The 21,828-nt window shown below is 41.4% G+C and overlaps 1 protein-coding gene across 8 annotated transcripts in view; it reads left to right on the top strand.

The window, feature by feature from the left end:
* Positions 1 to 21,828, top strand: part of Rere (arginine-glutamic acid dipeptide repeats) — a 381,226-nt gene that overhangs the window by 157,629 nt on the left and 201,769 nt on the right. For 6 of the 8 annotated variants that reach the window (XM_003471446.5, XM_005004377.4, XM_063235443.1 and 3 more), the window contains exons 3-4: positions 4,643 to 4,713; positions 14,914 to 15,039. In XM_003471446.5, coding sequence (XP_003471494.2) covers positions 4,643 to 4,713; positions 14,914 to 15,039 — 197 coding nt within the window. The remainder of the gene's footprint in view (positions 1 to 4,642; positions 4,714 to 14,913; positions 15,040 to 21,828) is intronic. The other 2 variants (XM_063235444.1, XM_063235445.1) reach the window with 2 other exon arrangements.

Below are 21,828 nucleotides of genomic sequence, written 5' to 3'. Positions count from 1 at the left end.
AGATTGCTGCATAAGCTTTACTCAGTTGTTTGAAAACTGCTAGCTTTCTAATAAAGAAAAGCCTCGTCTTTAAATCCCATGAACAACAAAAAGTGTCTGCAATGGTTATGTTGGCTATGGGGGGTGTCAGGTCAGGGATCACTGATCTAGCTGACTAAAACCAGTTTTATAACCAGTCTTACATTGTTCATACAGTTATAAGCTTCTTAACAGTCTTGCCAAATCAGTTTGGCTTCAGAAGATTCCTGGGTATACATTCCAAGTAAGATTTTAGCATTGCGTTCAGCTTACGTTCTTATTATTCCCTTTCCAGATAAACCATTTAATTTTATTTCAACTATAAACATTTGTATAGATTATTTTCTTAAATAGCTACTTGATTAATGAGGTGGGTGGAAATACTTCTCATGAATATTGGGCCTTAATTTAAGTTTATTTTCAATAACGTTCAGAGTAACAAAAAGTAGAAACTGCAGTTCTTTGTTTTTTTTGGGATGGGTGGGTATACCAGGAATCGAATTCAGGACCTCAAGCTTGCCAGGCAGATGCTGCATCACTGAGCTAAATCCCGGGATTTTTTTTTTTTTTTTTTCCTCTGAGACTTGAATTCTGAACTGTTTTTTTAAGGAAAGTATTCTCTTTAGTTGAATAACCCTAAATTTGCAGGAAAGTTAAAAAAAAATGACTTAAATAATTTTTAATGCTTTTATTTTAAAAATAAATTAGATCATTTCAAAACAGTATATTCTATTCCCTCATGATAGGCTTGACATAGCTTTAACAATTTTAGTTCATATTATCCCTGATCTTAGCTGTACAGTTTGTTACTATGCAAATGAACTCTGAAAATTTTGTCACTTAATTTTATAGTGTGGTTATCTGACTTTTCATACGTTTTTCAAAAATACTGATAGATTTTGCTTGACATAGGCACTTGTTTTAAAGATTACTGTTCTAGCATATTGGGAGCTCATATGAAACCATTTCTTTTTGACAGTTTGGGTTGCCATGGTAACTGGAAACAAAAAGTGCTGTTTATCAGGAACTAGTGACAGCCCCCCCCCCCCATAGCACTGATAAAATTCTTGCCTTCCTTTGCATAGGATGATACTTAGACAGTGAGAGCCCTGGCTCCCTGCTGAGACTCAGTTAATCGGCACAGTGTATCAGTGTATCAGCCGTAACAGGTAGCCACTGCAATGGCACACTCTTCAGGTAGGAGAATCTGCTGTCTCACACCGCCTTCGCCCGCATGGCAGCATCCCAGCCCAGCTGCCTAGGAAAGGAGCTGAGGCAAACAGACCTTAGAGGGTGCCTTGGCATGATGGCGTTTTCCTCTCCTTCCTTTCTCTGCCAGCTACATTTTGGTATATTCACAGGCAATTGTTTCCTGCCTGTAACTTTGCAGAAGATGATAAAAGAACATAGCTTTCCTCTCCTTTTCTAGAAAGACCTTTTAATGTATGAGATGTAATAGTTGCTTTATGTCTTAGAGTTTAAAGCGTTTGTAGTAAAAGTGATTCTGATGATTCTGAAAAAAAATGCACAAAGCTTTTGTCTTTCTGAAAAAGAACAAAGTTTTATGTAGTGCTCACTAAGCATCTGTTACTGAATTCGATCGCCTTATTGTACTCCCACTGTGTCAGCCTTGGTCCTTGGTGAGTCCAGGGAGTGTAGAAGTGAGTATGTTTCTCTGAGTTCCCAAGAATGATTGCAGTGCAAACAGTACTGATTATCTGAATGCCAAAAACCAAACAAAACAGGCAGTGTAACTTGCTAAAGTTATAGAAAGAGAAGGAACCATTGTAATTTATTTGTAGAGGAACCAGGAGAATTTATTCTCTTTGCTGCTGTTGTAGAATTAATTATGAAATTGGTGTGATCAGGTGCTGGTGGAGTGAAAGAGGACTTGGAGGTTGGGTAGAAGGGCTGGGGTTTCTTTGGAAGATTGCAATCCAGTTGCATGTAGATGTGGGACCAGATGATGGGGAGCAAATCTTTTTATTGCTTGAACCTTCCACAAGAGTGGAAATGGTTAGATAGGAAGACAGCTATTTGTTTTAATTTCAGTAAATAATAGGTTGTGATGGTCTTGTGTCATGAAAGAAAACAATAATGGTTTTTCTATATGAGATGATAGACATGTGTTTCCAGATTGAATGAGATTAATATATAAATGATATCTGGAGATTTGGAATATAGGAAATGAATATAGCAGGTACTAGAACACAGAAATTAAGACTTTGGGTCATTATAAATTGTATAAAGTGGAACTATAGTTTCAATCTAGAATATTTGGTTTATTCTGCTTTTACTTAAATATGAGATATAAAGAAAAGTATTTGTCCTGGTATGAAGGTCTCTAGCTTGTTGTTTAAGGTGACTGACTATAAAATGGATGTTACCTGGATGTTGAAGCGGAATTATTCAAAATCTAAGATCCTGGAATAATTTTAAAAGCTTAGTTAATACTTCATTCCTGAGCATAGATTCAGGGTCTCAATCTCTGTTCAAGTCCACATTAAAGTAGAGATGCTAGTTAGAGATCTGTGACACTCAGATTTCTTGCTTTCCTTTTGTGGCTTTTGGGTATAAAGATCTTGATGTTCTGCAGAGTGTTTGTGAAAGATGAACCCTTCAGTGGAAACTCTGCATGATCTCAGACTTACTGGGTCTGGTAGCACTGGCGGTGGGAGCATCTGTCCACTGGAGAGTGGACTCCAAATCCTTGCTTCTTTCTCTTTCTTGGCTAGTTTTCTCTTGCTGTTGAGACAAATTTTGCAACACCCAAAATTAAGAAGAAAAAAAGTGTATTTAGCTCACAGTTTGTGGAGGTTTCAGTCCATAATCGGCTGGCTCCAAGGCAGGGTGGTGCGGCACAGGGCAACAGTTCAGAGTGGTAGAAGACAGCAAAGCAACAAAGGCAGAAGGGAGGAGAACACTCCTCTTCCTTATATTGTAAGCACCCCCCCCCAGCACTCTCAACACCTCCCTTTTTTTTTGGTCTCCCTATGTAGTTCAAGCTGGCCTTGGGCTTAATTTGTAGCCCAGGCTGGTCTTGAACTTGCAACGATCCACCTGCCTCAGTCTCTGGAGTGCTCGGATTACAGGCGTGAGCCACCACAAACAGTTTGTGCCCTCCTCTTGCACAGGCTGAGGATATTTACAAAGGACGGACCCTGGCTTCCTGCTGAGTGGCTTAGTTAAACTTCTAAACCTCTCAGGTTTATGTGATGTATCAACCATTACAGCTCTTAATTTACAATGAAAAACCAGACTGTGGAAGAATTTGTCTGTGTTGTCAAGAACTTGTTAGGCTCAGACACGTTCATTCTGAGGAGCCAGGGGAAAGAGTAAAATGAAAGCCATTTCCAGTGTATTATGATCACTCTCCCTAGAAGGTTGACTGTGGGCACCTTCACTTCTCTTCTGAGGCAGTAGACATTGCTGCCTCAGCTTCATGATGATCATCAGCTGTAATGTGGAGTCTTACCTTTATATTGACACTGCTTTACTGTAAAAAAAAAAAGTATGTTTTGGGGGGTGAGGGAGGGCCTTAGAGAACCTAGGGATGGAATCCAGGACCCTCCTGTATGCTTGGCGCTGAACTGGATCCTTAGCCTGTCTTTTCTGGGCCAGGTTGGTGATGGTGGTGGTGGTGGTAGTATCTTAGCATGGTATTAAAAAGGGCAAGCTTTTAGGCTCCAGCTGTAGAGGACATCAATAATAACTGCCCAGCTACTACCATACAAATGTAATTTCAGAAAGTGCTCTTCTTCTCAGAAGGAAATATAATTTGGTTTATTTCATTCTGCAACTGGTTCCTTGGTTTTCTTTATATTGAAAAGTAAAATGTGTTTAGGTTAATATTTAATTGTAAATTATCCACAAGAGTACATTAGTTTTCTCTTTTGGTTTAGGTGAAAGGTCCTTTTAACATAATAAAACTAGCACCTTTGTGTAGTCTGTTTTCTCACAAAAGTTTTTTCTCTCTTGGTTTAGGTGAAAAGGTCCTTTTAAATAATGTAATAAAACTAGTGTTTTTTTTTTTTTTTGTTTTTGGTCTTTTTCGTTTTTATTGGTACCAGGGATTGAACCCACAACTGCCTGCTTATAAGGCAGGTGCTTATGCCGCTGAGCTAAATCCCCAGCCCCCAGAACTAGTGTCTTTTGTAGTCTGCTTTGTCACAGAGCATTACTTAAAGCCAAAGTAGCACTTGGCAAAGCCCTGTCTCTGTGGGAGCCTCTGCCTAAATGAGTCCTTCCTTCCTTTGTATTGCTGTGCAGTCTCTAGCCAATAATTCCTGTTATCTAAATTTGTTCCTCTGGTTGTGGGTGGTCCTATGGGATTGACCCTCCCTGGAGAGTGTATTGAGGCTTTATCAGCAGCATGAACACCTGCCTGGCAAGTGCAGGTCATGAGTTCAACCCCAGTCACCCCCCCCCCCCCCATAAAGAAGCAAATGAATTATCTCCCTTTAGCTTCAAGTTACTTACAGCATAGTATCTCTGGGAAAGTGGCTTTTAATACTGTGAAGGGTATGCACTGTCATTTATGTACTTAGGCAGTGGCTGTATGGGTTCTATCTTTATACCCGTAAAGGTAAATGCCATTGTTTTAAAATTTCTTTTTCTTTTAAAGACTGTGTGTATATCGAGAGTCGGAGGCCAAACACACCGTATTTCATCTGTAGCATTCAAGACTTCAAACTGGTAAGCATTTTTAATGTGCTGTTCCTTTTGCTATGTCTTCCTTTCTGGTGCCGTTGGCTGTCTGTTGCGATTGCTTCTCCATCACTGCTGATGTGATAACCAGTCTGCCTTCAGTGCCGACTGCCTCTTGGTAGTGCTCTGAGAGAAGACTGGGGCTGGTTTCATCCTTTCACTTTGGTAACACTCAGTGTTGTAATGCTTTTCTATTGTAAGTGATGTATCTGAAGTATTTATTGCTTTAGTAGCTATTTTGACACTTTCAGGTTCTCTTGAGTTTTTAAAGTAGTTTGTTTCTTCTTAGCCATTGTTAAGAGCCTGATGTCAAGTTAAGAATTACCCAGTAGGGTAAATAGTATAAACTAACCAGACACTAATTTATTGTAGTCCGCTGTCATTTTCTTTGATAGGTTTGTTGGTGTGGAGTATACCCTGAACCTGTTTTGGGGTCTCCCAGAGGTAGGATTTGGGAGGAGGCACGCATAGGTATTGCGCTTTCTGATTGAAACGTTTTCCTGAGTACCTTGGTTTGGATATTGCCCATTGTGAAATCTCTTGGTCTTTATAACAGTGGTTCCTAACAGCGTGGGCTTCAGGCTTCTAGATGTTTGTGAAAAGTTTTCACAGCTCTACAAATAAACATTCTCACCCTTAAGGACATAACTATACCTAACAAGTGTCTATAAACTGTGTTTACAGGTTAACATGTTGTATTTCTTCAAAATTCACTTTTAAGAACAATATACAATAAATAATCACTTGATTACATGTTTTCTTCAACCAACCAATATGTGAAATAGTATCAAAGTAGCACGATTTGAGAGTTTTTCTGAAACATTTTGATCTTAGGATAGGATTCCTGAGGTTATAAACCATTGTCTATACTCACATATAGATAAATCCTAATTCTTTGGCTTTGTAGATAATGTGTGAGTATCTGCGAATGTCCTATTTTCCAAACCCTATGTAAACCTACAATAGTTGTGTTCTGGAAAGTACTGCATGTGGTATGTGTACAGAAAATTAGTGTATTAGCCTGAGAAGATCTTTAAACATGTTCCTCCTTTATCTTTTGTTATCATTTTCAGTTGTCCTAAGCATCCAGTTCGTATATTATGACTCAACTAGTCAACAAATTGTATGATTTTTCCTTAAAAGTTATTGCGCCTGGAGATACAGCTTAGTGGCACAGTGCCTGCCTGGCAAGCACAAGGCCTTGAGTTCGATTTCTTGTACAATAAGAAAATAAATAAATAAATAAATAAATAAATAAATAAATAAATATTTAAAAAGCTATTGCATATGCAGTGTGTACCTCCTGTTTGAAAGAATCAGCGGTGCCACTTGGTACTCAGATTGATTTATTCTTGGTAGGCTGCTGTACTGTCTCTGGCTGTTTCCCATAGAAGCCTTGCAGCTTAATCTTGTAAATCTAATGCTTTATGTTCAGTTTTCATTTCAGTGTGAATTTTTAACATGTTTGGAAATCTTTGCTCTTTATTTTATCTTTCCTTGGAAAGATTCTTTTTACAGATACTGCACTGACACCTGAGAATTTGGGAGTTTGCCTTGATTCCAAAAGAGTTTTATTTTGGTTATGGCTGCTACTACTGCTCTTTTCCCGCTTGTTGGCTGCCTGTGTGTGTGTGTGTGTGTGTGTGTGTGTGTGTGTGTGTGATTTTTACTAAACGTAATGCCAGTGCACTATGGAAAATATGTGGCTGTGCAATAAAATTGCCAAGTGTTTTCTTTTACCTATTAGATTCTGAGCCCCTCAAAGAGATGTTCTTTCATACATTAGCAGGCACCTTCGTGTTTGAACAGCATCTCTTATGCCATGTTGATCATACTGTGATCGCTGCTGTTCTGGGCAGGGGTTCCTGCTGAGTTACAGTAATTGCGGAGGGTATTAACAGCAATAAAACCTGAAGCTTCTGTTGTCAGCATTGGTCTAGTGCAGCACATTAAAGCTGTCTGCGAAAATAGGTAGGAAGTGTTCAATGCCTTTTTCTATATTATACACTGATGCTTATGGTTTTGTTTGAGGTTCTGTGCTCAGTACATCACTTGTAGTTGATGTGTAAGAATAATGGAGATGATGAAATAATTTGCTTCTGGAAGAAATGTAATTTTCTTCTTTGGTTCTCCATACTTAGGAAAACTAACCAAATGCATGAGGATAATCAGGATTTTTCCCGGTGTAGTTTACCCAAGCAATAAGGGAAAAGATGAGTAAAAGGAAATATGCTTTGTTTCTCCACAAGATTTTAAAAAGAAGAAATTGGAGTTGGTTTTGCCTGCAGCAAGTAACTGACAAGTGCAGCAGTAAAAAGTGGAAAGAAAAATCTAATAGCTTTGAAATGCTGAATAATTACATATTTGATCTTTTTAGCCATTATGAAACAGAATGTTGGGTTGTGATTGTAACTGAGAGATTTTCTTTATACCAGAAAGCAAAGCTAACCATTTTTCCATGGTGGATATTAGCAAATAAAGCGTATTTGGGAACTGTAAAAAGAACTGGGTGGTACGCTTCATGGCACACATGGCAGTTTGGAATTGTCACGAGGTAAGAGGACAGTGTAACAGAAAGCAGATGCTAATGAGCAGAATGTGGGGAGGGGAGACACCTTCCACTAGCTATGGGTGCTACCACAGCGTGATGCCAAGTGATAACTGGGAGGCCCTGGGCAGCTGGTCATGCACTGGTTTCATGGGTGCTGAAAGGCTGCATTTTATGTGGAGGCCTGACTGTCATCCAGGCTCTCCCCGTACACTCCCTTGGGGTCTGAGTCCTTGCCCAGAACAGCCACGTCTGTGTTCTGCTCTGTGTCTTAGATTTGGCCAGGCTGTTTCCACAGTCTCTACTGTCACTGTCAGAAGTTTCTCAGTTTGGACAATAGGTCCTGTGACCTTCCTTTCCACAGGCAGGAAATCCATGGCTGTGTTCTGTTAATGTCGAACCATCACAACACATAAGGCCACCATTGTCCCACACTGCTGGATTTATTTGTAGCACACAACTTCCACAGGGGCAGGTGATTGCAAGATAGTGCAGAGTAATTAAGTTCTTAACTGAACAGAGGTTTTCAAAGGTAGCACTTTTAAGATGTGTGAGTTGGGGCTGGGGATTTAGCTCAGCGGCGTAAGCACCTGCCTTGCAAGCAGGCAGTCACGAGTTCTATCCCTGGTACCGATAAAAAGGAAAAAGACAAAAAAAAAAAAAAGCTGCGTAAGTTCTGAGTTACATAAGGAAGCTTTTGTTCTCATTTGATTGGGCTTACTTCCACAGCCGGAGGCCTGGTTTTGTTGAGGACACTGACTTGGAAGTTAGCTGTGGAGGTGGTAGTATCTCCTTAAGTGGGCTGCTGAAGTGAGGTGGATAGTATGCTTAATGAGAAGCAGGAAAGAGAGGAGGGGTATCAGCTAAATAAAGCTCTTTGGCAGCATGGACTTGGATACCTATCTCATGATGATGCGATAGCTGGCAGTATATTTAGCTCTTTAAAATAGTAATAATATGGGATGACAGTCTTTTGGGGGTTTTTTGGTTCTGGCTTGAAAAGCTTAATTGCAGCCAGTTTTTTTCTTTTTCTTTTCTTTTTTTGTTTTTTTGTCTTTTTCATTTTTATCGGTACCGAGGATCGAACTCACGACCGTCTGCTTGCAAGGCAGGTGCTTATGCCGCTGAGCTAAATCCCCAGCCCCCAGTTTTCTTTTTAATAATTTAGATTTGGAGCTGGGCATGGGGTGGCACAGGCCTGTAATCCCAGCCCTCTCGAAGGCTGAGGCAGGAGGATTTCAAAAATCAACCGAGCATGAGCAACCTCATGATTTAGTGAGACCCTGTTTCAGGCTAAAAGAAATGGGCTGAGGACTGCGTAAGTGCAGAGGGAGGTCTTGGGTTCACTCTCCAGTTTACCCCTTGATCCCCCGAATTTAGATTTGAGAAACTGAGTTAGTCAGAGGGGCAAAGCTGACAGAAATGAGTCAAGAAATGCCCTAATGGGAATAACAAGGTTAGGGTGAGCGTGGCCAAGCTCACATGCGAGGTTTCTGACAGTAGGGGCTGCCAGGGGAATCTCCTGTCTGCTGAGTTCAGCTTCTCCAGTAGTTCCCACCCAGTAAAGATGTCTTTACTTGGGCTTAGATTGAGCGGCTCTGCATTCATTGGAGCTGACCGAGCCGAGAGTAACATCTCTACCCCTGCCTTCTGCTGCCCTGCCATAGCTTTCCTCGGTCACTCTGTGACTTTGTTTGCCCCGAGAGTCTTCTTCCTGTGTGAGTCAGGGATCATCAAGGAGTATTGAGTCCCAGAGTACAGTTAGGAATGTTCTGGGATGATCAATGCTTCTAGCTGGCATGTATTGAAAACCTTGCTTTTGTGTTCTTTGTTGAACTCCACACTATAAAGGGGGGCAAAAAGTGTGAAATACTGTTCTTTCCTTCAGTGATCTTAGATTCTAATCGAACGTGCAGTTTGTGTCATTGTTAAATGTCAGTCTTTTTTTGGAGAATACTCTCAATAAGATTGAAGGAAGGAAGAAAGCCATTTACTTTGCTAAAAGAAAAATTTATCCCTTGTGTTTGCTAACACCAGTAAAATTCCTTTTTATGGGAAGGAATAGACATCTTAAGCATTCTAGACATAATTTGTCTAGAAATAATCATGGAATCTAAGAATGCTCACAGAGAAAATCACTGAGATTAGTAATTCTGGTTCAGTGTAACTGGAAGGAATTCCTTACAGGGTAATTCCTGCCTAATTTCTTTGTTCATAGGTCAGTAATTGAAGCCATCCTGTTGGTGTCCACGGGGTTTTTGGCCTTCTCTGTGAGTGCTTGAGTTGCCCTCATTCAGACCGGGGTGGGGGGGGAGTGTATAGCTTTTGGCATCCTGGGGTTATGTAAATGTGACCTTTTCAGCTGTTACAGCAAGTGAGCTTGTAGGTACAATATGTAATTATTATGCATACTATCTTAGGCAAATACCACTGATTGATTTTTATTAAGCCTGGGAAAATAGTCTTTAAAATGAAGTCTGGTCTAGAGACCCTCGCAGAGGGGAACGTTTATAGGGCAGGGCTGCTGGTTGGCTGCCGGCTTTGTGCCCGTCTAGGGAGGGGCTTGCTGTTGCAGGTTCTCAGCGCTTGTTGGGAGTGTGGAGAAGGTAGGGTCCTTATACTTGCTACCTTGGACATGTCTCCTTGTCTGCTGGGAGTGTGGAGTAGTTGGGATCCTTACACTGGCTACCTTGGCGAAGACAAGTCTCCGTGTCTACTGGGAGTGTGGGGCCAGGTTTACTCAAGTTTTGATACTGGGTCCGTCTGCTTCATTGCCCTGTGTGTGGGGAGCACTTGAGATTTCCCTCTGATTTCTGCCCTGTACATATAGCCTTGCTGTGAAAGCTGACCATCATACGTCGGTTTTTACCCATTTGTTTGCTGACAGCCCAACAGCAGAGGGCTGCAGAGAACTGATCTTCAGCTTAGGTTTCACAGAGTGGAAATTGCTCTCCTCACCAAATTTACTTTCTCAGACGTGGGTTAGAAGCAGTCAGAAGCTGTTTAAAAAGAGAATTTAAGCCAGGTGTCATGCTCCTGGTCTGTAATCCCAGGACTATGAGAGACTGAGTCTGGAGAATGTTTGAGCCCAGTCTGAACTATTCAGTCAGACCCTGTCTCAAAAATTGTTTAAATTAAATAATGACTTAATCGCTTTTCATTTTTTGAGAGGAGACATCAAGTAGAGACTTGTTAGCTTCCACTTTTGGCTGCATTGCACACTGTCCGTTGCCCTATTTATGCATTATTCACCATAGTGACTAGTATTTATGTCCAGCGTGACTATTGTCACCACACAGAACAGAGCGGAGTGCGTGGACTGTGGGCATTCTGGGAATGGCATTTGTTTTAGCGGTAGGTAAATCTGGCATGAGAACTTTGTCAGGTGACTAGGAAGCCCACTAGGATGTGAACGTGGCTCATTCCGATGATAAGCTGTGTAGCTCTGGGGCTGCACTGAAAGGTGGCCTATGAGAAGGCTTTGAAGTTTGGATTGCACTGCAGGTTGAATGAGTTCCCGTTGTGGGCCATCAGTGGCTACCTTTCATTTTCTCGGCCAAGCCAGTCCTTCGCACTTGGCCTTGATGTACCTGCCAAGTTGGGCTCTGAAGACCTGCCTTGCCAGCAGGTGTCTTTGAGATTGCCAGGCCAGGCCCCAAAGAGCAGCAGTGATCATGACGTCAAGGTGTAGTTGGCACCTGAGGCTTGTGCTTCGTAAGGACAGGTACCATTTCTGTTCTCTGCACTGATGAGTACTGTGTGCTTAGCACATTGCTGGAGCATAATGTCCAGGGTAAATGTTGAATGTTGACTGAATTACCATTTCACTGGATAAGTTAAAAAAAAAAAAAAAAACATTAGTTGTTTGAAAAAATGAATTAACTACAAGTTAGTCATATCTGTCAGAAAAATCTTAAGAAATTTGTTGATTTACCTTTGATTGGCCTGAATTATATAGTATCTTATGAATTTAAATAATGAGGCTATTTCTTTAAAAAAATTTTTTTAAAAATATGGTTTGTTACTTTTCTCCAGAATTTAAATGAATATAGCCGAAGTCAAAGCACTTTTAATGTGTAATTATATTCTGCTTGAATTTTCTATATGCTGGTTTCTAGGAGAGATGAGTGAGGCCCTTGTCCTTATGTGAAGATCCCAGAAAAGACTGCCTATTATGAGCAGTGCTTTGGGAGCCATGCTCAGTTTCTGTGTGAAAGAAACAGTGACTGTTTGGCTTCTGTTTCTGTTGGTCTCTCAAAGTAGGCCTATAAAATGGAGTTTTTTTCTATACTCTTCCTCATCTTAGCTTCTCAAATTGTGCCCTGTATAAGGGTTGTTACCACCCAGTTACAATTTTGTGATTTGAGTATAGTGTCAGGCAGTGAAGCAAAAGTCTTAGTTTATTACAAAGTGTTTTAGTACAGTGTAGAGTGCAGGCTTAAGCATTATTTAAAGAGCTAGTGGAGGGGACAGCTGAGACTGTCTTTCCACTAGAGCAGAACAGAATTGGTCTTTTCCACTAGCTTAGTTCTGTCAGAAATGAGTACATCCTGTGTTTGTGTTCTTCTTATACTATGATTTTCTTTCTTCCTTAAGTTTTAAAATAGACACATGTAATTGTTCATATTTATAGAGGACAGTATACAGTAGTTTCTAAGTACGAAATATGGCACATATTACTGAATTGGTGCCAGAGTGTTTTCTAGAAGCTGCACCTGTTTTTTGTTTTAAAAGGCAATCTTGTTTGTGTCAGCATTGTACAAAAGTACAGTAGGAGCTGGGCACAGTGGCACAGGTCTATAATTATAGCACTTTGGGAGATTGAGGCAAGGAATGTGCAAATTTGAGCCCAGCCTTAGCAGTTTAGTGACTTAGTGAGACCGCATCTCAAAATATAAAATAAAAAAGGGCTGGGCTGTAACGCAGTGTGAAGGTTCTGGGTTCAGTTCCCAGTGCTGGGAGGGAAAAGGAAAGCACAAAATCAGCTGGATTTGGTGGTGTATGCCTATACACCCAGCTACTTGGGTTCTGAGGTAAGAGGATTGAAAGTTTGAGGCCAGCCTAGCTACATAATGCAAATGTGCCTTAAAAACAAAAGCGGAACAGGATGACAACAGCAAAAAAGGCTGGGAGTAGAGCTCATTGGTACAGAAGCCCTGTGTTTAGGGGCTGGGGATTTAGCTCAGTGGCATAAGCACCTTCCTTGCAAGTGTGCGGTCGTGAGTTCGATCCCTGATACCGATTAAAAAACAAAACAAAACAAAACAAAACAAAACAAACGAAAAAGACAGAAGCCCCGTGTTGGATTCCTAGTACCAAACACCCCCCCCCCCCATAGAGTACAGGGGTTACCCCCATGTTTTGTACAAAAATTAAATGTCCTTTGCATTTGTAATCTTATTTGATCCTGTGTTACTGGAGGAGTGAAATAGCTTAGCTAGGAGCTGGATGGGAGGTGTCAGAGGCTGTTGGGTGTCCGTTCAGCGCCCCTTCTCAGTGACAGAGTAATGATGCGGGAAGGTTTGTCTTTTAAACTGCTGCCTCTGTTGTGCATGATGTGGATGTCGGTTTAGAAGTGAATGGAGAGGAGCTCACAGGGTGGAAATCACAGTGAGGCTTTGGAAGTAAATAATCCAGAGCATTTTACTGACTCCATTTCCTCTGCTTCTGAGTTCACTCTTGGCTGATGGACAAGATGGACCACTGGCATCTGAAGCTTTAATAGTGCACAGTTCTATGTGACGCGATTGAGTAATTCATCTTACCATAATTTAATTGGAGTTTAGGACTCTTTAAGAAATCATTGAAGTTTCATTTAATTGTATGCATTACCATAAAATATTTATCTAAAAATGTTATTTACCAAGTTTGGTACCTATATGTAAATTGTTTTCATGCAGAAAATCCTGGATATTTTAATGATTGTTTTTGGAAGGGCCTTAAGAAACTTTAGGACAGTCTGATATTTGCAGAGATCTATGCCAGAATATCAATGAAGCTTTATTCAGTCTTGGTTTCTTAAAAGTATAAATTGGTAATTTGTATGTATATGTGCATTTGGATGTTTACATTGAGAACCAACGCAAAGTAGTCTCATGAAAACCATTAGAATTACAGAGGCACTGTCATTGTTTTTTTTTTTTTTTAATTAATAAGAACAATTATTTTCTTTGAAAAGACTTTTTATTTTTGGTACTGGGGATCGAACTCACAACCTATGCTTGCCAGGTAGGCTGTTATGCCACTGAGCTAAATCTGGCTTGAAAAGACTTCATTTTTTCAATGCTTATTGTTTTAAATAATTACTTTAAATACCTAAAGTAATGCCAAAATATTTAGAAATGCTTTAGTAGGTGATTTTTTTTTTTAACTTTAAAACTCTTAGTTTGAGTGAATGATGACTTGAATTTGAGATTTGAGGTTGAATTCTGGCCAATTGAATTCCTAGCACAAGAAATTAACCAGAAATTCACTTGTATTTTGATGGTAATGATGAAAAATGTTAAACATCCTGTACACATTGGAGTGCACAACTGAAGTGAGATTTTTGCTTGGAATTTGCCGTGCTGGCAAGAGGAGGAGGGAAGCATTATGGTGGAGAAGGTGGTGACTGCCACCTAAGGTACTTACTTGTCTGTGTTGTCACGAAGCTGTGGAATTAGGGACTGACTGGGCAATAGGTTTACTGTGAGAAGCCGAGGGGGCATTCCAGTGGTAATCTCGAGAAAAAGGAAGGTAACGAAGGAAAGTGACGGTGAGAAAAACATTCCCAGTATTAGCTTATTTTCTCGGTGTTTGTCTTGGAGGAGTATTAAAAGAGGCAGAGAAACCTGATTAATTAATGGATTTTATAGAAGTTGTTGGGAGTGATTGTTTTTCCAAAATAATTTTAAGATTGCTAAATAATGTTTTAATATTAAGAAGTTTGGGTACTTAAATTCTTTAAACAAATTTGGAAACAGAGGTTCTTGTATATAAGTATTTGGATTTTGTGGATTTTTGAAGTTCATGTAATACTATGTGAAATTGGATTGGTTAAATTAAAAACAATCGTGCGCTCTCTAGGATATTTGCAAGGCTAAATAGTAAAACAAAACAAAACAAAACAAAACAAAACCTCAGTTTACCTTGCTTTCAGCTTCCCAAAATTAACTGAGACTGAGAAGGTAGCAGAGTCTTTCTTTGGCTTTGACTGTTTGCTTATTGTGCCCTGTGCTGCTTGCATCTCACATTAGAAATTCTTCTGAAAGCCTGGTTTGTCCTCCTGTGGTTTATTTTACTGTTTTATTTGACACCTGACATTTTTGTTTCTATTATAAGCAAAGCGTCTCATATTACTGTGCTTTGGTGCTGTGTCACATCTTAAGGTGGTTATTTTGAGGGGCACACACCATACACTGTATGACAGGACCCACGGTAAGATGTGGCGCAGAAGGGTCATATGTTTGTCACAGAGAAATAAGAAAACAGCTTTGACTGATGTGAAAGCTCAACTCCCATGGTAGAACAACTTCTCTGAGATTTCAGAGACCATCTGCTGAAGGTGTTTCACAGATGCCTACTTGTGTGCTGAGTGCCCCTAATAACCAGGGTGTGAGGGGGCATTGGGCATGTTAACTTAAAACTGTTTTCTTTTTTAGGTCCACAACTCCCAGGCCTGTTGCAGATCTCCAACTCCTGCTTTGTGTGACCCCCCAGCATGCTCTCTGCCGGTGGCATCACAGCCACCACAACATCTTTCTGAAGCCGGGAGAGGGCCTGTAGGGGTAAGGAGAATCCCGTTTTTAAAAGCTATCAGTATTTTATATCCCATGGGTATAAAATAGGAATATTACCTCCCTTCCCAGAGCCCCTTTAAACATGTGCTGTATCATATGTGTTTTTAAAGGAGTAACAAGTACATGCACAGAGGAAGCAAAATACGGGACTTGCCTTACCCCTCTAGGACAGTTCCAGAAGTTAGTGGGGTTTGGTTGAAGGGTACTTGGGCACCAGCAGAGAGCATGCTGGGCTGCTGCCAAGAGCGGGAGCTGGCAATCAGCAACGAGTATGGATCTTGGCAACTGAAATGGGGGGAAATGGGGGTAAGTTTGAGCCCGTGTGTGGAACGTGCACATCCCAAGGCTGTTTAGGCCACCGGCCCACAAATTGAAGCTGTTTGGGGTGCTGTACATCTATGTTCTGGAGGGCTCTCTAGAGACCAGGAGGCTTTACTGTAATGCTGGATCTGGAATATGCGTGTCAAAGGCTTGGGCTGCGTTGCAGCCCTGGCTCTCCTGGCTGTGCCGTGGTGAACCTGTGCCCGGCAGTGATGGAACGTGGTAAGGTGCAGTGGCTACAGAATGCAGGCCTGGTAGTGGTTGCCACCAGGGTTGTTCCCGGGCAGTGGCACTTTCCTCCTGGGAAGGATGTGCATGCACTTGTCTTCTTTGCCTTCCTGTAGGAGGACTTATGGCAACTTCTGAAAGACCAGTGTTCAAGAGCAATGTTGTCACCAGTGAAGAGCAGTCTGACTGCAGGACATAGCTTCTCACTAACGGGAGCGAGCTCACGCACTGCAGGGTAGTGCTGCTCTCTGCTGACCCATTCTGTTGCGGTGTGCAGCGTTCCTTGTGGCGCTGAGAGTCCTCCAGATGAACTGCGTCACTTGCGGGCAGGACTGAGGAGCTGGTGGCCAGCAGAGTGGGAGAGGGTGGTCTTCCAGGTGCATATGGCACCTTGCTCTTGTAGCGTAGGCTCGGCCAGCATGGGTTTCTTGAGCAGCTAGCCTGCGGGCCACCAAGGGAGGGCGCAGGTCAGTGAGTCTCAGGTGGCAGAACTGGGATATGGGATTGGGCTGGGTTGTGGGCTGTGAAGGTTAGGTGGGTTGTGATTTTTATGTGTCAGGCAGGAAGAACTTGCCATCTGTTTTCCTTCCTGGCGAGCTGTCTTGCTGAGGCTCTGCGCCCCCCCCCCCGGGGGGGGGCAGCAGCGTGCTGTGTGTGGGAAAGCTGTAATCTGGAGATTAGGGCTTTTTTCCTGTGTCAAGGGCAGAGGACCAGGCCAGCAGAGATGGGCTGTTAACAGCAGTGTTGAGATCAGGAGTGCTGGCTATGACAGTAATAGCTTGTTTATACAGCAACTGTAATTACTCAAAAATTTAAGAAAAATCACAACCGGTTCACAGTTGTAAACGACTCTTAGGTTTCTTTGAAATAATAGTCATGTACAATAGAAGGTGTAACACAGTGTGATGAGTAGAATTCAGTTCTTATTCCTGGGACAATACCAGTGTATTGACATCCTAAGGGACAAATTAGTAGAGTGCTCACCACCTACTTCTATATGTATCTGCAAGTTGAGTGTGGTGACACACATCCGTAACCCCAGCGGCGGTGAGGGGCTGATGCAGGAGGATCACTGGAAGTTCAAGACCAGTCTGGGCCACGTAGCAAGACTCCATTTAAACAAAATCTTCAACCCTTTTAGTTTGTTTCTGTGTGTATCTACAAAATGAATTTTGCTCTCAGCCTGGTCCTTTCTTGATTTACTCTCTGATGAGGATGGTGTCAGTGTTAGACTGTTTTAATTTATCATAGTATTAACTAGGATTTGCTGAAGGCATAGTTTTGTCCATAACACTGATTTTTAGTAAACACTGTATAGCAGCATTAGTAATAGCCAGGATTTATGTTTTAGAAGCAGTGATAATCATGAGCATTGAGGATTTAAATAAATTCCAGATTGAATGAGCACCGATTCCATCATATGTAGGTTGGAGATGCAGCCTGTAGTAAGATGCAGAATCGTCTTTTAGTCAGGATGCTACTGCACAGAGCTATCTATGACTGTTCTTTAATGATGATTTGCGCTGCCAAAGTCATTTATGCTGGATCTGAGTTGGACCCAGTTGGCAGAGCTCCCCTCCCCCTTGTGTGGAGCTCTCATAAATTCTGCAGGCACACAGATCTAATACAGTGTAATGAGAGAGCTGCTGGGAGAAAAAATTGATTACAGGGTTGCAGACAATATCATTAATGTTTCTTGCCATGATACACCAGATGTCTTCTCTAATAGACTATTTTTGTTAATTTCATTTTTATAGGATAACATCGATTGCATCATAATTTTCTTTGCATATTCAGGTACTTGTGATCTATGTTTCTACACTAATGACAGCATAAACTCACTTGATTTAATTTTATAAATCTTCACTTATTTATTCATTTTTGTGTCTGTGCTGGATTGGCTGTGCTTTTACCTATTACTGAGAATTTGTTAGCGTGGAAGTGCTGTGTTCACGGGGAGTCAAGGATACAGAAGGAGAAAGGCAGGCAGAGGAGCCATTGTCTAGCTCCTCCCAGCTGCTCAGAGATTTCTCCCACTGCCTGCTGATTAAATGGAGATCACACAGCTGCACTGCAGAGGTGCTGCCCTGTAGGAGGCCTAAAAGGCACATTTCCCCACTGTCACGCATACGGCCCCGAAGCAGGGGTCACTTGGGTTGCACTTGTCTGCCACCTTACTTAGCTGTGTAGTGTTGTGTGTTGGCCACCTCTGCTGAGTGGCTGCTGACTCACATGATTAGGATGGTAGTGTGATAGTGGCCTGAGCTGCTTGGTTTCATACTTTTTGAGAAGAAAACGTTAGTTTTGGTTTCGGTGCATTTTTTTTTAGGGAATTTTTTTCTCTTGACATGTTTCTGTGTCAGTATGTGAGCCTTTTCTAACCCTTTGTTTTCTAAAATACTTGTAAAATGGGCATACAGTTCTTGCCCACCTCCAAGGCTTGTTGCAAAGATCAGTTGGAATAATGCAGTACCATCTGACACATTGTTCATGATGGGGACGAGTGGTGAGATGTTTTCTTAGCGAATTCTGTCACTGTTGGATGGCCATAGGAGAGACTTCCTCAGACCTAGATGGGATCACCTGCTGCACACCTGGGCCTTCTGGTACGGATAATCTGATGTTCCTGGACTCTGAGCCCTACAACTTGTAATTAGATGATTGCTGCAGACAGTTGTAACATAGTGGTATTGGTGTATGCAAAAATACCGGAACAGAAGAAGTACTGGTGAAATACTGGACGATAAGAGTTGTCCAGCTCTATTGTAATCTCCATGGGACTGTCATTGCGTAGGTGGCCCAGTGCTGCCAGAAAGGTTGTGGGCATGACTTTACTTAGCATATAGCAGCCATACAGTAAATGTTGCTTGTTATCACATAAGAGTCCTGATTTCTACAGATTCTGGCTTTAAGAAATTGATCAGTTAAGTATCAAGAGGTGGTGTATGTATGTGCCATTTCCCTCTGATGAGTATAATTATTATACATCACAAACATGCTGAGAGGCAATTCATTAATTGTTTAGACAGTTTTAATCTAAATCCATAGTCTTTTTACTGATACCTGAATTTAAGAGGGATTGTGAACTTCCTGATTTTGCTTGCAAAGGCTTACGTGTGTACGTTTTCTTGGAAAGAGGATCTGTAGTTTTTGACATTGATTGCTAATTGGTAAATTGATACTGAAAGTAATTCAGGAATTAAGATTAAGAACGGCTGTGCAGAGGCTCTGCCATGTGCCCTGTAGAACTTCAGTCAGCTCCTGCTGGGCAGAGATGTAAGCAGATGTTGCGCTCTGCCAGTCTCCTGCTCAGGGGGTTTACCCTGCCTAACCCCACAGCAGCCAGTGATGCTTCACTCTGTAGACCTGAGAACTTTAGATGCACATTTGCATAAAAGTCTTGCCTTCAAGGAATGGCAGGGCTTGCCTGGCCTGGATCAGCTTGCTGCCCACGTGGCCGTCCTAGTAGTGGGGCTGGCTGTTGCCTTCACTTTTCTAAGGAGATCCTGGGTAACCTGTGGCTGTGGTTAGGTCACACTGAGTTTTACCGGCTGCTCTGCTCCTGAATGAGTATGGGGTGCTGGTGTTAGGGATCTACTCTCCGCCCCCTTTTACGGTACTAATGATTGAACCCAGAGGCTCCTCACTGAGCCTTTTCTGGTTTGCTTGTTTGAGGGATAGGAGGATTGAACCCAGAACTTTTGCATTTGAGCTACATTTTCAGGCCTTTAATACGTTTATTTTGAAACAGGAGCTCACTAAATTTCCTAGGCAGGGCTTGAACTTGTGATCCTTCTGCCCAGCCTCCCAGAGTGCTGGGATTACAGGTGTGTGCCATCCTGCCGAACTCTCCAAGAACCCTTTTAAATAAGTAAGTAAGTAAATAAATAAATAAATTTTTGTGGAATAGAGATTGACTACCACTGAGCAAATTCTCAACCCTTTTTAAATTTTATTTTGAGACAGTCTCTTGCTCAGTTGCCCAGGCTGACTTGATAGGTCAAACTCCTGACCTAGGCTCTCGAGCATCTCAGCGCCCCTTGTGAATGGCCACAAGTTTTGTTTTCCTGTCAGTAATTGTAGTGTTTTTGTTAGTGTTCTTTCATTTAAAAAACAAAAGTGACCAATGGCTATAAGTTCTCTCTTTATTCATCTTACTATATACATTTGAAATGTATTAGGTAGTATAGTGCTTGCTGATTTGCTTTTGTTTTTTGGTTTCAAGTAAAACTGCATTAAGAATTGGGGCCCTAAAGTGAATCTCTACTCTCTAGACATACCCGCTCTGGCTACGAAGCTGGGCAGTCCTGCCCAGCATGTGGAACTGACTTTCTGTTTGTGGCATTTGATTGAGGGGCTGTTTATGCCCAGGGCCACCATTGTCTTAGGTTGGTGTCTTTTCACTGGCCCTTTGGCTTTCTTTGACCCATAAGTGGTTTCTTGAGGTTGTCTATGTGGTGCTGTACATCATTTACGTTTTGTCCCAAAATTCCTGGGCTAGAGCGGTTCTGCCTGAGCTTCTCAAGTAGCTGGGACTGTGGGACATGAAGTTTCCCATTTACTTTTGTAAGGACCAAGAATGCATTATTTATATCTAGTTCAAACACATGTGACTACATGTCATACAAAGATTCTAGTGTTTTATCCTTAAGCAGTAATGTTATCAGTTCTAATACTAGTGCTTTTTATACTTGCTAGTTTGGTTCTGCTTAATGATTAAAGTTGAAAAATTATTCTGAATTGCTGTTTAGAAGTGAAGCTGATTGTAGTTGTTCCCCAGTTGCTGCTTAGAAAGAGCTCTGGTCCGGTAGCCTCATTATCCTTGTAGGAGTTTCTGGGGCTGTTCCACTTTTTTATTATTTCCTGTGACTTCCCACTCGACATCGGGTACCCCAGATGGAGCCTGGTCAGGCAGACTGCTTTTGTATAGCCACAGACTTGATAAAAGAATGGATGGGATCAATCCAACCAGCTTCAGTGAAAGATGATTTTAAATTAACAGAACAAATTGTAAAAGATCAAAAACCAAAAAACCAAAAACCAAACACCACAAAATCCCGCTGAACCAAACTCCAACAAAAAGACGACTCATACTGGTATTAGAGAGCACGCTGTGCTTCCACTCGGCCCTGTTTACATGGAGCAGTTGTTAGCGTGACTGGAGAAGCTGGTTGCCAGCCACTTTGCTCTGACGGCCGTCTTCCCTTTACCTTCATCCCCCAGCCCCCAGGCATTAAGCCGTGCCTTCAGAACATAGATTTCAGAAGCCATATGCTTTCATCAGTGCCTCTGATTTAAGTAGACTTTTCTCTTGCCATAGTTCTGTGCTGGATTTAATGACCCTTTGCAAGCTTTACTGAGCTCTCTTCTTTCTGGGCTAATGCACTGAACTTTATTACTTACAGGCAGTGGTAGGCCTTCTGATCCTGATCTTTTTGGGGTCTTTCATATGTTGTTTGACTGAAAGAAGAATCTGAGTAAGTGTATGAAGCTTCCAGTCTTAAACAAGTTCTCTACAATTAGTTTTACTAAACTAATTGCTGGTGGCATTTCAGCCGACAGAAAGAAGGTCATAGTTTTTTTGCCTAGTCTTGTTTGGACATTGCTGTTGCTTGGCAGTAGTATCCCCTGTAAGTATCCAGGCATTCACTGGAGGAAGAGACGACTTGCTTTTACATAGGTGCCAGTTTTTTCCCTGTGGCCTGAAGTTTAAGCAGCACACTAAAAATTAATCCCATTGTGTAATCTATAGAAATTCTTACGCTTCTTGCCTGGAAGTAGGTATTTAATCGGTCTCATACACAGTTTGAGTGGCAGGTACTTGGCCTTTCTCTCTTCTCTCTTAAATGAATGTATTTTCTTAATGAAAATCTGAGATTAGAAAGTCTTAAATTATCACTCTATGTATAGCTTTTGTATCTGTTTTTGGGAACTGACTCCCCATTTTTTCTCCTGTTCACTTTTTTTTTTCCTCCTGTTCACTTTTAAGATACATGCTTTCTCAAAGGACAGAATTATTATTCTACCTGTCTTCAATTGAAATTCTTATGATGGAAGGAGAAAGTTATCTGTCATATTAGTGATAGCTAAAGTAAACAAACATGGAAAAGAAGAGAATATTCTTTGAAAAAGATTTGTTTTCTGGCATATCTCAAATATTTCTGTTTGATAATTGTAAAAATTAGTGCTGCCCATTAGTAAATTGCATTTATAGTTTTACATTCTTTC

Source organism: Cavia porcellus, unplaced genomic scaffold (genome assembly GCF_034190915.1).
Source record: "Cavia porcellus strain 051 isolate PalLab524CR breed Dunkin Hartley unplaced genomic scaffold, mCavPor4.1 scaffold_25, whole genome shotgun sequence".
NCBI lineage: Eukaryota > Metazoa > Chordata > Mammalia > Rodentia > Caviidae > Cavia > Cavia porcellus.
This window is presented reverse-complemented; position numbering and strand designations above follow the sequence as displayed.